This window comes from Pteropus vampyrus, unplaced genomic scaffold (genome assembly GCF_000151845.1).
Source record: "Pteropus vampyrus isolate Shadow unplaced genomic scaffold, Pvam_2.0 Scaffold3, whole genome shotgun sequence".
NCBI classification, from domain to species: Eukaryota; Metazoa; Chordata; class Mammalia; order Chiroptera; family Pteropodidae; genus Pteropus; species Pteropus vampyrus.
The window spans coordinates 4318233-4336966 of NW_011888784.1; the positions used below are offsets into that span (position 1 = coordinate 4318233).

Here is an 18734-nt window from a genome sequence, read left to right on the forward strand (position 1 = left end):
GCCAAACATCTTTTTCTGTGCATATTTGCCATCTGTATATCCTCTTGGGTGAAAAATGTCTCTTCATGTATTTTGTCCATTTATAAATTGGGTTGTTTTTAATGTTGAGTTTTGAGAGTTCTTCATATATTTGAGCTACTAGTCCAATTTTGCATCTCAGTGTTGACATCTATTATCTTCTTTTCATTCAGTTTAAAATTGTCCCAGTTCTTGCTATGACAAATGATTTTTGATTGCAATCAGGGCACTTTCATGATATGTTACAAGATTCTGAATCTTATTTAAATCTTCTGTTTTAACTGGCTTCTTGTGATCCCACTCTAGCAGGGCAAGGGGAGGATGCAGTCTCATTGCTGCCAGTGAAGGCAGAAGTCCGGGCAGAGGGGCAGGGGGCTTGTTGTTACAGCCGGTGGAGGTAGAGTTCTAGGTCTCCACATGGTCCCCAATGACCCTGCCATGGGGGTGGCCTCATTACCAGCGGGCAGCAGTGGAAGTCCCAGCTCTCTATTCCACCTCCTCTGACACATCCCAGCAGGGAGGCGAGGGGTACCTCACTACTGCTGAGTGGGGTGAAGTCCAGCCCCCTTTGCATGGTCTGCAGTAATACTATGGGGGTGGGCAGGGACTTTCTTAACAATCTGGCAGGGATACAAGTCTCAGCTTCCTACTTGGCCTTCTCCGACACCAATCCGGTGAGGGAAGTTGGAGGCATCTTTTACAGCTGAGCAGAGGTGAAAGTCCAGGTTCCCAATGGGACTTTGCTGGCTTGGGTGTGGGTGGGGCCACAGTGTTTTCTGTGATGTTTGGCTGTTGTACAGCAGTTATTGTCCAAAAGCTTTATATCTTGCTAGGTTGCTCTTTTTCTGGACCTCTGCTGAGGAGAGCAGATTTTTCCTGGGACCTTTTTAAAATCCATGTCCTTTGCCATTTCCTGGTTACTCACTTCTTCAGCTCTAAGCCCAGGATACAGAAGGCAAAAAAGAAATCCATGGAGGTCACCATTGTGTCATTGCTCAGATCCCAAGTACCCTAGCTGGTGTGCCTTCTCCTCTCCACCTTTCAGAATCTTCTCGTGTTTTACATAGACTGCCCACGGTTTTAGTTGTACTTAGCAGGAGGAATGTAGAAAAAAACCCATCTACTCTATCCTCCCAGAAGCAGAAATCCAGGTCTGTATTTTTAACAAAACATTTTGAGGGCCTTAAGTCTAGTTCACTCATTTCTTAGAAGGGAAATTGAGGCTGCAGGGAGATGACGTATCTCACCATGATCGAATAGTAAGTCAGAGGTACGGAGGAGAGGTCTCATGTTTTCTAGCTCCCAGTCCAATCCCGTTACCATGACAGCACGGTGCCTCTGTCCTCACGCCTGCGTATCTGACCTCCTCCGCTGGATGCAAGCTCCTCTGCAGACAGCAGCCCCCTTCCCCCCGGTAAAAAAAAGCACTGCTGCTTTTCCACTCAAGAATGTCTTCTTTCTCTAAGCAGAATCTACCCCTCGATTCTCCGAGAACAGTGACCAAGCCACATGACTCATATTGTTTACAGTGGGCACGCAAGGAATGGTTGCTGACTGTTCTCCCTATAAAATTAATAATCAAGATTGTTTGGTAAGTGTTATATCCTGGTTCTTTCAGGTGAGCTGGAGCCAGAAGGCACCTCGAAGACAGGCACGTGCTGAGAGCAGTGGAGGTGGCACTGTTGGATCATGCCAGCAGGACTGTGTTCAGTTGTGAGAGGCTGATTAAGAGGAATTAAGGAATTATAGTCCATACTTATCGGGCTCCCAGGGGACACCCTTGGACGGGACAAGACCTAAGAACCATCATGTTATGTCCCAGACTTCTGAGCACTGCCTGCTCTCAATGATGGCTTGCTGATTGGATCAATGGCTTATAAATAAATAGATAGATAGATAGATAGATAGATAGATAGATAGATAGATAGATGATAGATAGATGAATAGATAGCAAAGGAATGAGCTAACTATAACAAAGTGAAACAGCTGCAGGAATGAGAATATTTAGATTCAAAGGCAGACTTGCCATGGTGGACCGCTGGGGGAGAGACTAAAGAGCCATGGGCGAAAGGAGTTATGAGAAGGTGGTTTGGGACTAAATCCAAGAAAGACATTTTTGTTAATGCAGCTGCCTAACAATGAGATGTCTTTCGAAGCAGTGGGTGGGGTTGGATCAGGTGACCAACCTCTGAGCTGCTTGGCATCCTGAGAGCCCACAAGATCCTCAGGGCTCACTGGAGACCAACTTAGTTCTGGATTTGCTGTGGGGAGGAAGAGGTCAGCCCCAGCCTCTGGTGAACCTCTACTAGAGGCAGGGCATGTGACAGCCATCTAGCCAGTCATGAAACAGTTCTGGTTTCCTCCATTCCAGGCACCTAGTAGGATTATACTTCTTAGTGTGCTTTTGGTCGGGTGAGGCCGTGTGACTAGCTCTGGACAACGAGTCCAGAGTAGAAGTGACACGTGTCACATCTAGGTTGGAGCACCGAATTGCCAAAGTGAGACCCATCGGTGTTCTTTTCCCTCTGTCATGGTAACTGGTAAAAACAGCAACTGCTCCACCAAGTTGGGAACACAAGGCGCACAAATAGCAGTGGGGCTGGACGGCCGCTCCGGCATCTCGGCTGGGCACACAGACACCTCCACATCCGCCGTCTTCATCCCTCACCACTGTAGCAACACCCAACACTGACCGTCTCCTCTGCTGTGCTTTCCCCTGCTGTCCTAACATCCCAACGTTATACCCGACCTCAAGCCTTTGCCGACACCATTTCTTCTCTCATTTCTTCTATTTTCCTCTCCATCTGGTCATACATCCTACCTGTTCCATAAGGCAGAGTTCAAGTCTCGGGTCCTGCATGATTCGGGTCCCTATCTGTAGAGACCAGCACGGCCACTCTGGAATGACTGCAGTACCTGTGATCAGGACGTCTCTCTGGGGGTTTAACATGTGTGCCTTTAGCCTGTTTCATGTTAACTAGCCTCTACTCTGCAAGCGGGCTGTGCTCTGGAAGGCTCTGGTGAATATGTGTCTGCCAAGCTCGCAGCAGTTGCTCACTATATACTGACTGAATAGCATGCAGTGTCATAAATACATACATGATATTCCTCAAGTATCCATAGAAGCTGATTAAAAATCTAGGCACTTTTCCTAAGATATCATTTGTACTGATGAGTTTTTAAATTGGCACCGAACCAACGATATAATTACTGAAGGGCAATGAGTTGGCTGGCAGAAAACTCCTCCTACCCTTTTCTGTGGGCCAGAGGTAAGCAGTGTATCTGAGGTTCACCTCTGCTTACCACCTGTCATCATCTAGGTCAGAGTCAGTGTTGGTGCCTAGGATATACCTCGCCTGCAGGTTGGTACAAGTTATCAGGGTGGGTCAGGAACGCTGGAGAAATCTAGAAAATCCAGCCCTGCTGCTGCTTTTAGCAGCTATTTGGATCCAGTTGGTCATTTCATGGAGACACAGAATGTAAACAATGAAAGAGATTTCTGGAGAGGCTCAAAGAAGGTCTGTGTAGCCCGACGCCTCATTCTGCAGAGAGGCCTTGGAATCTGTGCCACGCCTGGGCCACCATCTGGTTCTCTTGATCGCTGGGACAAGGCTCTTTCGCTCTCTCCTGATGCTTCGATTTGCTACTGGGCGTCATGATGGAACAGGGGAGTGCCCTTCTCTCATCATTTCAGGGAATGTGGCATCACAGGACTCTGAGACACCATTTCTGACGCACCCCCACCTTTCCCAGGGCTTTGCGTGAAACCTGTCTGATAACGAAGTATGCTCATTAGGTTCGCAGCAAGCTTTCATTACCTTGCTCAACAGTCATCACCACCAGCCAACAAATCCTCGAGTCAGGGAGTCCTTCTCAAGGTCTAATCACGGGCCCTGCTGCTGCTGTGCACATTAATTTCCTTTCCTTGGCTCTTCTGTGAAGTTGGAGAAGAGCTACTCACTCCTGACCTCACATGACCTTTATATGCCTTCGGCTTTCTTCCCTGAATGCTAAACCCCAAGCTGGGATCTTGAAATGTTTTCTAACTGCACGGGATTACGCTCACTTCAGATGTTTCCTCTAAATCAACTCCATGCATTCCCCAATATGATGATAAGGTGGAAACTGTATTCCAACCTCCTAACTAGATGACGAGGCGATGAGCAAGCTCCCTTGGGAAGAGGCTGCCAGGGTGCCAGAGTCCCCAACACAACCGGATCCCAACTGCCGGCAGTTGGACAGGCCTCCTCAGGACCACGTGTAGCCCATTTTTTGCCCTGGACCCTCTGAGCTCCCTTCCTCCCATCTCATGGGACTCAACCTACTCTAGGTTGCTCCCACTTGGCTTCAGAAAGGTTTCAGAGGAGGCAAGTTTGGGCTGGTTTTTTTTTTTTTTAATGTTAGTTGAAATGACAAAATCAGTAATCCCAGTGTATGACTTGTCTTCAGATGGCGCCTGCGTCTGGGGCCCTCATTCAGGGCATGGGTCTGTGACGCACCACACAGAGCTTCCTGGGCAGAAGGCAGCACCTCAGCATCCTCTGGCCACCCCACTTTCCTGGGCACATGTGGCCAAGGTGGGTGCAGTCAGGGGGAGCAGCAGAGCAGCCAGCTAGACCAGTCTCAATTTAGCTTCAGTTTCCCTCTGAAACTAATTCTTCCCTACGAGTGAATGTGGGGGAGTAGAGCTGTCCCATCATCCCAATGACCTCAGAAAGCTCAGCACAGTTCGTGTGGCTGGAGACACAGGGCCCACTAGGGACTGTCTGCACGCACTGGCTTGGGCCAACTCGGGCATCATTATGAGCATCTACTGTATGCAAGGCCCTCGGTCAGGGGCAGTCAGTGAAATAGAGCCAGCCCTAACTCCTCCCATCTTTGGGTTGATCAGCCAGCTGAGGGGAGAGGCAGATGTATAGGGAACAGCTCGATCATACTATGAATTAGGGAGAGAGTCTGCCTGGATGAGAAGGTGTAGCGAGGAGGCTAGTAGATGTGCTCATGGGGCTGGGAGGTGTCCCCAGGAGCTGGTCCACTGAGCCTATCTATATCTGGTGAGCCAGGTTGAAGGGAGCTTTGGATGGATGAGTCAGCAGCATTCCATCAGATCTGCACCCAGCAAAGGCCTTTTCAATGGGAAGCTCCCTGGTTCTCCCCTCCATCAGGGAGCTGCTCCAGGACACCTTGGGCAGGGGCAGCTGCCACCAGCCAGTTACATGAGAGTTTTCCTTGTGAGGCAGTCTCTCAAGAAACGCTGACCAGTTCGATCCCTCCACCAGGGGGCATCAGGAGATGGCTGCCTCATGAGGGGAGCTCAGAGGTCCAGGGTGGTACTATTCCAATCGGAACATCAGCCATCTGTCTAGGCAACGCCCTAGACAGAACAGAGCAATGAGAAGGAAGGAGCTTGCCCTGACACCACTGAGCTGACACACCAGCCCTGAAAAACCACCCAGGCTGTACTGAGAGAGAAAAAACCCTTCTGTCTTGTTTACATCTATTGTTTGTACACTGATTAATCGAGTCGCTAATGTCTAAATATCAGGCCTTTTGTTACTGAATCAAAGTTCTCCTGACCTCAGGAGACCTCGTTTCAATCCTGCTCCTGCCTCTCTGCATAGTAGGGTGTGCAGCATGCAGGTCCCAACCTCGGCCTTCCACCTACGAGGTCCAGCTCAGTCCTACCTCTTCTGCTCGGGGCTGCCCAGGCTTTTTAATTGTGAGCCCCTTGAGGTCTGGGCCACCCTTTAGACAATTCCATCTCCTGCCCTGCACTGGGCATTCTTTTACACACTATCTTGTCTTTCTAACTAAGTTGTAAGGCCCCTGAAGGCAGGAGCCATCCTCCAGGCCCTCCAGAGCAGAGCACCGGGTCCCTGCACACATTTCCTGGGTGAGGAAGCTTCAAGAGGTCCTTCCTGAAACACCTGACCTCTCTGGCCTGCTGAGCTGTCCTGAGCTCTGAGCGGCTTCACCCTGCACCAGGGTGAACTAAAGCAAGACTCAGGCCAAGCAGCCTTCCCTCTCAACCCCTATACCGCCTTGCAGGAGCCTGTGAAAGCTGGCTCTCCAAAGTCAGGACCAAGTTATTGCAGGAGCCTGTGAAAGCTCCCCTCAGCTCCCTGGACAGGGACAGTGAGGCTGCATCGGCGGGTGGAGATAAATGTTTTTTTAGCCTCTAATCCCACCGTCTCCACAGGGAAGGATGAGGTATCAGCAAGAACAGCTGGACAACTGGAGAAAGCCTAGGGGTCACCAGAAACAGCTCTCCAAGAGCAGCATCCTCCTTCCCTCCCGGCCACACGACCCACACGGGGAGCCCTGGGGATCTCACAGGCAAGCGACAAGGGGAGAAGCAACTGGCTTCAGCCTGGTCCCAGCACAGCTGGTTGCTGAGAGAAATGGATGAATCTCTGATACCTCACCCCTCAGTCCGCCCCTGTAGGTTCTCTGCAAACCTGGGGCAGGAGTGATCTCCAAAGTGACCCACCAGCACCAAAACCCTTGGAGTCCCGTTGTTTGTGGGATCCATCATCAACGCTGATGTGTGAACCTCCAATTCATTCATTTTACTGCTAAATAACATTCCACTGTGAGGATATAGCACATATTTATCCACTCTCCTCTCAATGGACATTTGATTGCTTGCAATTGTTTGTTATTATAAATAATGCCGCTAATGAAAAGAAATCTTATGAATCTATGTGTTTGTGGGGAGGGGCTTCACTGTGGGCTGTGTATTCAGGGAGAACTTTCCAGAGGGCAGACTGTACCCTCCCCTCTCCCATTTCTTGCTCTCTCCACGTCACCACCTCTCAGGAACACAGACAGACAAGACACATGACAACCCCCAGATGGGGCACAGAGCTGGTTCCCTACCTGCTGTGGGGGTGCTCGCCCTCGGGAGAAGGAACAGCTGCTGTCCAGCTGCTCACTGCAGTCCGTCGTCCACTACAGGGGAGAAAGGAGTGGTCAGGGATGGGAAGACACACAGGCTCATCCTCACTCAGCCTGGGCCCCAAGGCATGGCCCTGCCCCCCTGCAGCAGAACCGGTATAAAATCCTTCCCTGCCAGCAGGTCCAAGTTGGCATCTCCAAATTCCACATGGAGATGACCCTTTGGTGTACGTTTGGGGAAGGCAAGTAACTGCCCTTCATCTAAGCCCACCAAAGTGATGAAGATCCAACTACATTCTAAAGTCAACCAGACAAGACACAGGGTCATTGCGAGAAAAGCCAGCACCACCTTTCACTGCCTGACCTGGCTTCAGCCACACTAGCCCTCTACGGTGTCAAGGCCAGAGCTGGAGGTGAGGCATGTGTGTGCGGATCTTCCCATATGCCCAGTTCCAAAAGACAATGGACCTGTGCACTGACAGGACAGCCTGGCATTGGGGGAGAGTCCCAGACTGGCCATCAGAAGCCCACCTTGAGCCCAGTCCCACTGCTCATCCCCCGAGAGCTCAGAGGCCTGGTGTACCCCAAAGTGCGGTCTGATAACCACCTGCGTGACTGTCTCCAAAGCCTGGAGTCCCTGGACCCCACCCTCCACCTGCTGAATCAGACTCTGTGAGGGTGGGACCTGAGCATCAGCATTTTGACAAGCTCCCAAGTGAGGCACCAGAAGTTTGAGAGCAACTGAAGTCCATGTGACTTCCCAAGCTTTATTTTGTCATCTATAAAATGGGGACGGCAAGACTGGTGACTCTGTAAGGTTGAGGTAAGAACCTTTGTAAACCATAAAAACACTCTAGAGATATGAAGCAATAGTAATAGTGTAGCCCTTCCTTTGTAAGGTGCTATCTAGCTCTATGGTGGTATTTTCATCATTGCATTAAATGTCAGCTATCTGCACAAACTAATGTTGTTGAATGTCAACCTTGACCTATAGCCTATGTGATAAAAGAAGAGCAGAGGAGCCCAATCTCTCTGTTTAACACACTTGGCCAAAACTGCGAGTGAGTGTGGATGGCTCAAGGCCAGTGCAGTCCTGCTTTTGTAAAACCTTGGCTGGACACGCCCTCCTGACTGTGGGCCAAGGACACGACCTTTGTATAGGAAAGATGTTTTATTACAATGCGGATGACACAGGCCAGTATGAGTATACTCTAAAGCAGTGCTGTCCAGCTGGAATAGAACGGCAACCACAATAAGAGCCACAGATATAATTTTAAATGATGCAGTAGCCACATTTTTAAAAGGTCAAATTAAATTTAATATATTTTATTCATCTTAATATATTTAAAATATTATCACTTAGATAGGTAATTAACATAAACATTATTAACGAGATATTTTACATTCTTCTTTCCATACTAAATTTCTGAAATCCACTTAGAGCCTATGTTAATTTGGAACAGCCACATTTCAAGTGCTAGAGAGCCACATGTGGCGAGTGGCTATTGGACAGCGTACCGGTCCTGGGTGAGTCCCAGCCTTCCCATCCACTTTGCCCATCCCTGCTCGGCTTGGGAGAGGGGCTGACCCCTGCAGACTGCGACTCCCAGGCTCCTGCGTTAGCTGGGTTCAGCCAATGGGAGAAAGTAAAAAGGGGGGGAAGTCCGGGCGGTTTTTCTCCTCTTTTTCTCTGCTTCAGGTGGCATTACCAGCAGTGATGCGGTCTCCTTCATAGCTCCTGTCCTCACCAGATAGGCCTTCTGCGCATGACCCTGAACCCTGGCTCCGGCAACACCATTCCCCCTCCCTTTGTGCCTCAGGTCTGGAGGTGGCGATGGCTTCCTGGAGTTGCTCATCTCTGGGTTGTTTAGCTTCTTGGCTCTTTTATCATCTGGGTAACCAACTCCCTGGATTAAATTCCCTCTGTCTGGATATTTGCAGTTTCAAAGCATTTCCTCGAGATATTTATTAATTATAGGGTTAGAAAAAGGGAAAAATGAGAAATCCATGAGATACCACTTTAACAAAGTGACCGAGGATAACACCGCCCGTAATAAAACATATAATCATGGACTGCCCAGTATGATACGCTGAGAAGGGCACATCACTTTGGCAAGAGGTGTTCTTGCCAAAAATGCCTAACCTCAATCCAATCATGAGAAAACACCAGGCAACCCAAATTGATAAACTTTACACAAAAAGTGACCAGTACTCTTCAAAAGTGTCAAGGTCATGGAAGACAAGAAAAGACCAAGAAAATGTCACAGATTGGAGAATAAGGAGATGACAATTTGATGCAAACTTGGATCTTCGAACAGAGAAAGGACATTAGTGGGAGAACTGGTAAAAGCCTGAATAAAGTCCCTTTGTACCAATGTTAATTTCTTAGTTCTGATCATTGTACTGTGGTTATGTAAGGTGTTCACATTAGGGGAATCTGGGTGATGGGTGCATAGGAACACCCTGTACTATTTTTGCGCCTTTGCTATAAGTCTAAAATAATTTCAAAATAAAAAGTAACACATACATACATGTATGCATGCCTATTTTTTGAACAATATACACATATGTGTGTATACATAAAATGTTTAAACTGCTGTGAAAACAATCCCTTTGCTTTATATACTTAAGTGGTTTCTCCTTTCCTGGGAGCCTGGCTGACAGGGCTGGGGATGGACAAGGCACGTAACGACTGCTGGCCATGGAGAAGACTAGATCATGCACGGCCCCATCCTAGGAGAGCCCAAACACTTCAACCCCAGCTTCATGGTGCTGATGTGACACCCCACAGGACAGTGACCCTCCTGGGGTCAGCATGGTCCCTGGCAGGGCAGGGCTGGGAGCTTCGATGGCTCCTCTAGACAAGCATTGCACAGAGGGGGCCAAGGCTTCATGCGCAGCCATATACAACCTCATCTCTCTGGTGAGGCTCCCCAGGAGCAGTTCCAAGCTCCGATGAGACTGCTCTGCTTTGTTAAAGTTATTCTTAACTTTATATCCACCAACTAGAAGCCATTTCTTGAGGGCCTTCCGTGTGGGACCTGTAACAGGAGCATCCCTTCACAGGAGAGGTGAGATGTCCCAGGAGAGGTGGAGGGCTGGGCTAGGATAAGGAAGTGTGCTCTCAGCAGGGGTGCAGGGACAGAAAATGGGTAAGCCAGGATTCCTGGAGAAAAAGCGAGCCCAAGCGTGAATCGCTGGCCAGCTTAGGGGCAGATCATGGCAAGCGTGACTTTCTGGCTAAGGAGTCAGAGACTTTTCCTGGGTAGACAGGGTCAGGAGAGGAGGGTGACCCTGTTAGTGAGCCTGATGGCCCAGGGGAGCAGGTCAGAAAGCTAAGCCAGAGTCCAATATTCAGGTTTCCACTGGTAGTGGAGGCAGAGATGGGAGGAAGTGGATCTGAGAGTGTGGTACCCACAGGCAGTGAGCCATGGGCTGATGCATGAAGGAAAGTAAGATGGCTAAGTCCGTAGAAACCCACCCCAGAGACCCCTCCAGGGCTGGGTACAGACAGGATCCCCAGGCAAAGTTTTTAGAGGTGGGAATGTGGTCCAACTGTGTATAGCAATTTAGTGTGAGTCACCTCACTTATCCCAGAAGGCTGTACCCACTGGGCCTGGGTGGCATCCCACCTCCAACTTCTAAGCCAAGCAGCAGCCCAGGGACATCCTGGGCCTCTGCTGTTGCCTGAAGCACTTCCGCTGGGAAGAGGGTTTCTTCTGGGTCCTAAAGCCCTCTGTGGACTCTCCCTATTCCAAAGCTGTTCCCAGCAGCTGCTGGGACTCTGTTCTCAAAGTTGTCTTCTTTCTTTCCTCTTAGGCCATAGCCACCACCTAGAAAAATCTCCAGACATAGACCTTCCCAAACTGGTCCTTATCCACATAGATGATTCCAAGATGGAGAGAGGGGCCCTCTCCACCATCCCGCCCCGTGCCTGAGTCCTACACCTAGAGAGTTTCTCCTTCAAGGTAAACCAGTTTAAAGCTAGGAGCAAGTCCTCTGGTGGGTAAAGGTGTCGTTTGCCTGAAAAAGGTCATAGAACAGAAATAGGCAGGAAAAGTAGGGCATTTTTATATATGGGAAAAACGAATATAGAATTCGCATGGTTTGAGGCCTGCATCATATCTCATAATTTATTTAATTTGGAAAGTTGAAACAGAGATGGCACAGAGTGAAGCTTCCATAACTAGGAGTACAGATGTTTATTCTGTACTCATCAATAGATGGCTATTCTTTTATTCTTTGCTCTTATAGGTACATTTGAAATATTTCACACTAAAAAGAACTGAATCCATTATCAGTCATTTGCACCTCGGATGGACAGTATTGTAGGTCCAGATTTGGTGAAGGGCGGGGGAAGACACTGCACACTGGGGAGGGGGAGTGGAAGGGAAAAGCCTGGAGTGGGGGAGGCCAAAGGTGCTAAAAACAAACCATTCTACTTTCCAATGGTCTCTAGGTCCCTCCAGGGACTTGCCCTTCCAGATATCAAACTGTATTATGTGGTCAGAGCCAAACCAGCATGCTGAATCAGCACAAGACCAACCACTGCTAAAACTGCATTCATAAACAGATGTATAAACGGGAGCTTAGTATATGATAAGGATAGTGGTTCAAATTAAGGGGAAAGAGAAACCATCAATAAACATACCAACTGGCTAGCAGATGAGGACAAAATGACCCTGCATGTCTGCCTCACACTATCCATGGACAACACATTCCAAGTTGATTAAAACCCAAGAAACAAGTTTTAAACATCAAAGTAAAACTTCTGTGTGACAAAAGAAGTCATGAACAAACTTAAAGACAAGTGAGAGGCTACTTGCAACATGTATATCAAAGGATTAACCACCAGAATATATAAAGACCTCATTTAAATCTAGGCACCGCTCTAACTCCAGTGTATACACTAACATTAACTCCTCATGGATACCTAGGCACGTTTATTATCCCTACTTTGCAAATATAGAATTCGAAGCACAGCATGGTTAAGGAAAGCCTTATGTGTAAGGGGCAGTGGATGCTGCCCAAAGGCTGAGATCTGAGAAAAAGAGAAAGGCTTCTTGCTTCTATCTTAAAAAATCAACAAACGACTTTCCTGTTGGAGAGGCAGTGTAACAGTAATTAGGAGCTGACATTTTCGAAGCAGAGAATCTTAAGTTCCTATGCCTATTCCATCACTTACTCTATGACCTTGAGGAAGTCACTTCATCCCTAGGACTCAGTTTCCCTCACCTGAAATAATAACCGAAACTAGCAATAGCAGAGAGACTAAGTGTATGACAACTGGAGACCACCTGGTTCAAAGTTCAGCCTGGCCACATACTTGCTGTGTGGCCAGGCTGAACTTGAGCAGCAGCTTATTCAACCTCTCTGTGCCTCAGTTTCCTACCTTGTACATTGGCAACAATAATAGCATCTTTTTCATAGAATTTTTATGAAGAATAAATGAGTTAACATGGACACACCTCTGTTTCTTTGCTTCTCCGCATCTCCCCAGCTTCCTAACTTAGGGACCAATCTTGGACCCTCTTCTCTAAGCTTCCTCACTCCCTGGCTTAAAATGCCATCCATATGCCATCATTTGCAAATGTAAATGTCCAGGTCATTTTGCACCTCTGAACACCACCTTTGCATATCTGACTGCTTGATCAACATCTCCACCAAGATATCTAATGCTCTCTTAACACCTTTCATGCCCAAAAACTGAACTCTTGACCTTTGCTTCCCAAAGCTGTTCTTCCAGGGTCTCCCATATCTCATTTCTGGAAAATCTACCTTTCCATATGCTCAGGCTAAAATCCTCAGGGTCATTCATTAGAAAATCATGCCATTTGTACCTTCAAAGTATAACGATAATCTGATCACTTCTTATCACCTCCACAGTGACCACACTGCTGTAAGCCACCATCACCTCTCACCTGGACCAACTAAACAGCTTCCTGATCTCCCTGCTTCCTTCCCTGCCCATCCCCCCACTCCCACCCTCACCCACCTCTGGGCCCTCGCCAGAGTCTATTCATCACACACATCCAGAGTGATCCTCTTTAGCCAGTCATACCATGTCCCTGCTCTGCTCAAAACCCTCCATATCTCCCTGTCTCAAAATCTTGCAGAGTCCTCAACAGGGCCAACGAGGCCTTGCAGATCTGGCTCTTCCACAGCATCCCCCTTGCTTAACTTTGCTCCCACCAGACCAGCTCCAAAGCTCTTCCTCAAAGCTGGGCACACTCCCGCACCAGAGCTCTGCCTTTGACATTCCCTCCGCCTCTGACATTCCCTCTGCCTCGAATACTCATTCTCAAGTGGCCTCACTCTCCTACCTTCTTCAAACTTTTGCTCAAAATTCCTGTTCTAAGTAAGCCTTCCGGGACAGCCCAGCACTCCCGCCCCTTACGGCCTCACACGTGTGTCACATTCTAACATCCTAGTTCCGTCTTTGTCTACCGTCTGTCATTTCTCACCAGAAAGTAAGGGCTAGGAGGAGAGCGGTTACGGTCCATCCTGTTCATGACTTTGTCCAAGAGCCCAGAACATGGCCTGAAGGAAAACATGTTAGCTCTAATTATACTTCACTATTTAGCCAACAGTAACTGGCAGAGAAAGGGCAGATTTAAACAATTATGCTTTACGCCAGAACCACCAAACAATGTCTAGATTATGCGAGATAAACAAGCGAGCTAAAAAGCTACATGTATGTCAGAAGCTCAACTTTGTAAAAGGTATAAAGAAAAAAATTATACACAAAAATTACATTAGTTTCTGTCATAAAATCATGGTAGACTTCTTACTCTGTATTCTGATTGTGTGTTTTTCCAATAGTTGCTTTGAAGGTAAAATAAAATTTTAACCTATTTTAAAAATGACTGGTAATCAGATTTTAAAAAGCTCAGCCTCACTAGAAATCAAGAAAATACAAATTAAAATGACAACAGATAATCTGTCCTGATACAACTGGTGGTAGTATGAATAATGGAAATCGCTTCGGAGAGCAATCTGGCAACAGCTATTGAAATCGATTCTATATCTCAGTATCTACCTGAAGACGTACTTTTTTATGTGTAGGAGGAGGCACATTCAACAGTATTCACTGAAGTACCTTGTATTTCTAGGAAAAAATTTGGAAGTAACCTGAATGCCCATCAATAGGTGAGTGGTTAAAATATGGGATATCCACACTGTGGGCAGCTATTAAACCGAGCAGGTGTTCGAGCCTGGAGGACTCCCCAGGATAAACATCTAGGTGAAAATGCCAGTTATTGAACAACATATTCGCTGGCTATGATTTATGATTCTGAAATAATATATTCCTATAAGTCATATTATATATATGTTGCTAAAGCATTTAAAAAGGTAAGAAAGTGAACTGACCGATCCGATGGGAGGTAGGGTAAGGCATGGGAATGAGGCAGTTGATAAGGGAGATTTTACTGATATATGAATTCTTATGTACCATGAACATGTATGCATATATCACTTGTGTAAGTAAAAATAAATTATTTTGTAAAATGAGGGGAAAAATAAAACGAGTCCCCCATGCTCAACCACCCCAGAGGTTCCCTTAAACTCACTTCGTCTGTTAATCCTTTCATGGGTGGTCCACCATTGAGGGCTTCCTCCTATGGGCAAAGATGGCAGGGAAAAGGGATTCAGAGGGCAGGAGGAAATGAAGGAACGACATACCAGAGGGAGGAGGGAACAGTGAACGGGAAAGACAGAATGAAAGGAAACGTGAAGAAAAAGAGAAAGAAAAACACTGTGAGAAAGAGACATCATGGCAACCTGAACACTCTTACTCCAGCCTACATATCTGCATGCTTGCAGCGCTCTCTGAAAGTTCACTTTGCATCTGAAACAAAACCCAGGACTTCTAAGTGCCTGACAGCATCAAAAAGGACTATAGGAAGTTATCTTCATCCTCACTGGCTCTTCATTCGACCTGTTAACCAGAGTTTATTAGAAAATATGCCTTCATTAAATATATGCTCTTTAGAATATTCATTCCCTCCTTCCAAGAGAATGGAATAGCTGGCATGAGGGGTGGGGAAGGGAGACGGACATGCCCCACCTGTGGCTGTGGCTGTCAACCCAGCAGGACATCAGAGTCACATGACGGCTGAATGCCATGCCCAGGTCCCTCCCCATTCAACTGAGCTCTGAGGTGGGGGCCAGTCCAAGCTCCCCGATGATTCCACTATGCAGACAGAGTTGTGAACATTGCTTTAAAGCCTGGTGATGATCCACAAGACCCACCACTCACATCAGAAGTGTCAAACTTTCCCCACTTACAACATCTAAATCTCTTCTACAAAAGGTTAATAGTCAATGAGATTTGGAATCCTAATTCTCATTCTATGGTGGGGGTGGGGTGGGGTGGTGGGTGGATATATTAACCACCCCAAAGCCTATAGCTCTCAAGGAACCAAAAGCAGGTGGGGAAGGGGTGAGCAGCGGGGCTCCGCTCAGCTGCCACCCGGCAGTGCAGTTTGGCTGTTTCCCATCTCTGTGTCTGTCTTTTCTTCTGCAGAATAGGAGTATAATACCCCCAACTCAAGCACGGTGTGAGGACCACTTTTAGGATGTGCCTCAGGGACGTGGAATCCATCGGACAGCAGGCACTTTTGAAGTGTGAGCGTTGGGGGTGCGCGTGTGGTCATTTTAAATATGGTATCCCGTAAGTGTTTGAGAACTTAGAACACACATTCTCTTGGTTATTCATCTAAAGAAAAGGGATCTCACTTGCTCTTTCTTTCTTCCTTCACTTGTTTCCTTCTCTCTCCCCTTCCTATCCTTCTCTTTTCCTTCCTTCTTTTCTTCTTTTCTTCCTCCCTTCCTTCTCATGCCCCCTTTCCTCCCTCCCTCCATTTCCGCTGTTGCTGGGGGAGGGGCAGCGGAAAAACATAACTGTACAAGTACCATGATATTTTCTTCTGGAGTGTCAACTGTCTGTCGTCTCTCAGATCTTAAAAAAATGACCTCACCAACTGAAGAACAACATTCCTCTCTACTCCCTCAAGGTTTCTCAAGGTTTCCAAGATTCTTAAGAATTTTCCTCTCCCAGAAACATTAAAACACTACCGCAGACAGGCAGACTAGCACATTCTTTGAGGTTATTTTTGTTCTTTGTTTTTGGCTTTCATTTAAAATAGTCGTTGGATCAAATAAAAATAATCGAAAGTGATTTAGCAAAAAGATTTCTCATAAGGCTGTGTCAATAGAAATATGTTATGTAGACACTTCTAACCCTGATCTTGCTCAGTCATCCACAGCTGCACCCTCCCCTGGAGTCTGTACCCCAGCTGTGTCTGTGGGCACATGTGGGGGAGGGAGGGGGCGGGATCAAGATAGAACTGTCCCTCCTTGGCCAATAACACACAGGTGGACCCTGAATCCCGCTCGGTGTTTGCATTCTTCCAGGGAATTTAAAAGAATGCGGCAAGTTTAAGGAACGCATCCAGATGTTACAAGTGGCCATGCTTTCCACACTGTCTCACAACAGACATCTGTTTAAAAACCCCTCCAGATGTAGAGAGATTGGAGTATGGTCAGGCCCAACATATCCTAGAAGCAGGAGCCAGCAGTGCAGGGCCCAGCCTGAGGGCACTTTTCTCATGCATTACATGCTGAGAACTTAGCAGTCACCATAGGTAAGTCAGAGGTGCTGGGCGACAGGTCCCTCCTTCCAAAATTATCTCCCCCATGGCTGCTCTGGGAACAGAAATTCTGCCATTCACAAAGCATTCCTCTGGGGTGAAGCTTCATGGCTTCTTTGACCCCTCCTCTTGTAAAAGCCCATTTCACCTAAAGGAGCCATTGAAAACTGCCCCGCTGGAGTCCCCTAGAGTCCAGACAGTGGGGAGGCAGGCAGCACACGCCAGGCCAGCCCCGTGCACCCATCCCTGAGGCCCGCTCCTGGGAAAGTCAGCTCTGGAGTGTTTGCGGGAGGCTGCAAGAATCGCTGCACCCAGTTCCTCCCCCTCCTGCCCTGGACAATCCCAAGAGGTTCATGTCCCTCAGAAATTTTCCAATCCAGCCTGGCGGCTCTCCCCCTTCCACTCCAGCTCATGATATTGTTAACTGTACCATCAGTAATTTAAATTAAGAAACAAAGCTATGCCAATAAATTAACATGTCATCAGACAAGACCCACCCCCCACCTCCTTGCCGTCACCTGCAGACCCCGAGTCATTCACCTTCACCTCGCTCCCCGCACTTTCTGAAGGCTTCTCTGGATCGCTGCCACCTTCTTCAGCACCCATTTTCCCTTTCTGGGTGATTTCGATACCCATGCAGCTGGCTCCCGTGCCCCGCTTCTCAGTTCCAGGACCCCTCTCCTTCTGATCTTCCCTCTACCCCACACACTCCCACACTCACACGAGGCTCTTTTATTGCCAATTTCTGTGCAATAAAAGAAACCTCTACCCTAGGTTTCAAACATCCTGCTCTTGGACACTCCTATCTACCCGTCTTACTTCTTTTCCAGGACTCTGACAGTTCTCGGACTCCGCAGGACCTCCGATCCATTGACCTACCACCCTTCAGCATCTGCCACCAACTTTGGGTCCCCACTTCCCCCGTTGCCTGGCTCAGGATCAGGGGATATCACTGTCATCGCTCCTTCATCTACCCCACCCTTTTCTCCTTCCACTGTCCTCACCCAGAGAAAACTCAATCCTGGTTAAATTCACCTTCATAACTCTGCACTTGCACTACTATGGCTGAAAGCAGCTGGAAAAAGCCACAGCTGTGCTGCACAAGAGGGTGCCATTCTGGATGCGTGGCTGCGAGCCTGGCTACTTCCTCCTATGATGGTGGGTGAGCTGCTGGGGCTCACCCAAGGTCAAGCCCTCTTACCTATTCAAGGCCATTGCTCCAGCAACCATCCCCTTTGCTCTGGACCACTCTCATTAATGCACAACATGTTGTAAATACTCTCGTTTTGACCCCACTTCCCCAAATACCATATGTCTCTCCCCTTTACAATGAAACTCCTGTAATACAGAGAGGATTTGTATTATCTTCCAATGGTCTCCTTGAACTTTACCCCCAACACTCGACTGTCAGCTCTCTAGCCAGAGTCACCAGCAGCTCCTACGGCTCTATCAGGTTATTCTCAGTCCTCCTTTTCCATGAACTGTAGCAGCAGTCAACACGGTCGACACCCTCTGCCCCAACACACACACGACGCTTCCTTGAAACACATCCTTCCTGGGGCTTCCAACACTCCGCTCTCACCTGTTTCCCTCCTGCCTTCCTGCCGACTCCCTCCTGGTCTCTTACTGGTTCTTCTGCACACCCCTGATTTCTAAATGTTGGCAGATCCCAGGGTTCAGCCCTGGCTCATCTGGCCTAGGTGTCCCCCTGATTCATCTCCTCTAGCTCTCCCTCTTCCAACCACACTGGCCTTCCTATTGTGCCTGGAAGACCCTTCCAGCAAGGGCCTTTGTGTGTGCCATTCCCTCTGCCTGGACCACTCCTCCCCCAGATATCTGTACGGCTCCCCTCTCCACCTCCTCAGTGACACCTTCCCTGACATTCTATTTAAAATTGCAAACCTCTCCTGACCCTTACCAGTCCCCATTCCATTTTCCTGCTTTATTTTTTTTTTCACCGCAATTATCATCCACCACTAAGCAGAAGTCCCGCCAGGGCAGAGTGCTTGTCTGTTTTGCTCACTCTCGGATACCCAATCCGAGAACAGTGCCGGCCACAGGGCAGTTGCTTAATATGCCTTGGAGAGTGAACACTGGACAAATTACACACTTATACTAACTGTGATTCTAGAACTTTGAGGACACTAAGGGAAGCATCATATATAT

The 18734-nt window shown here is 47.9% G+C and overlaps 1 protein-coding gene across 7 annotated transcripts in view; it reads right to left on the minus strand.

The window, feature by feature from the left end:
- CTIF (cap binding complex dependent translation initiation factor) overlaps positions 1 to 18734 on the minus strand; it is a 260002-nt gene that overhangs the window by 171493 nt on the left and 69775 nt on the right. For 5 of the 7 annotated variants that reach the window (XM_011360859.2, XM_011360850.2, XM_011360875.2 and 2 more), the window contains 2 exons: positions 14487 to 14534; positions 6898 to 6969 (listed from right to left, as the gene is read on the minus strand). In XM_011360859.2, the coding sequence (XP_011359161.1) occupies positions 6898 to 6969; positions 14487 to 14534 (120 nt within the window). The remainder of the gene's footprint in view (positions 1 to 6897; positions 6970 to 14486; positions 14535 to 18734) is intronic. The other 2 variants (XM_011360883.2, XM_011360891.2) reach the window with 1 other exon arrangement.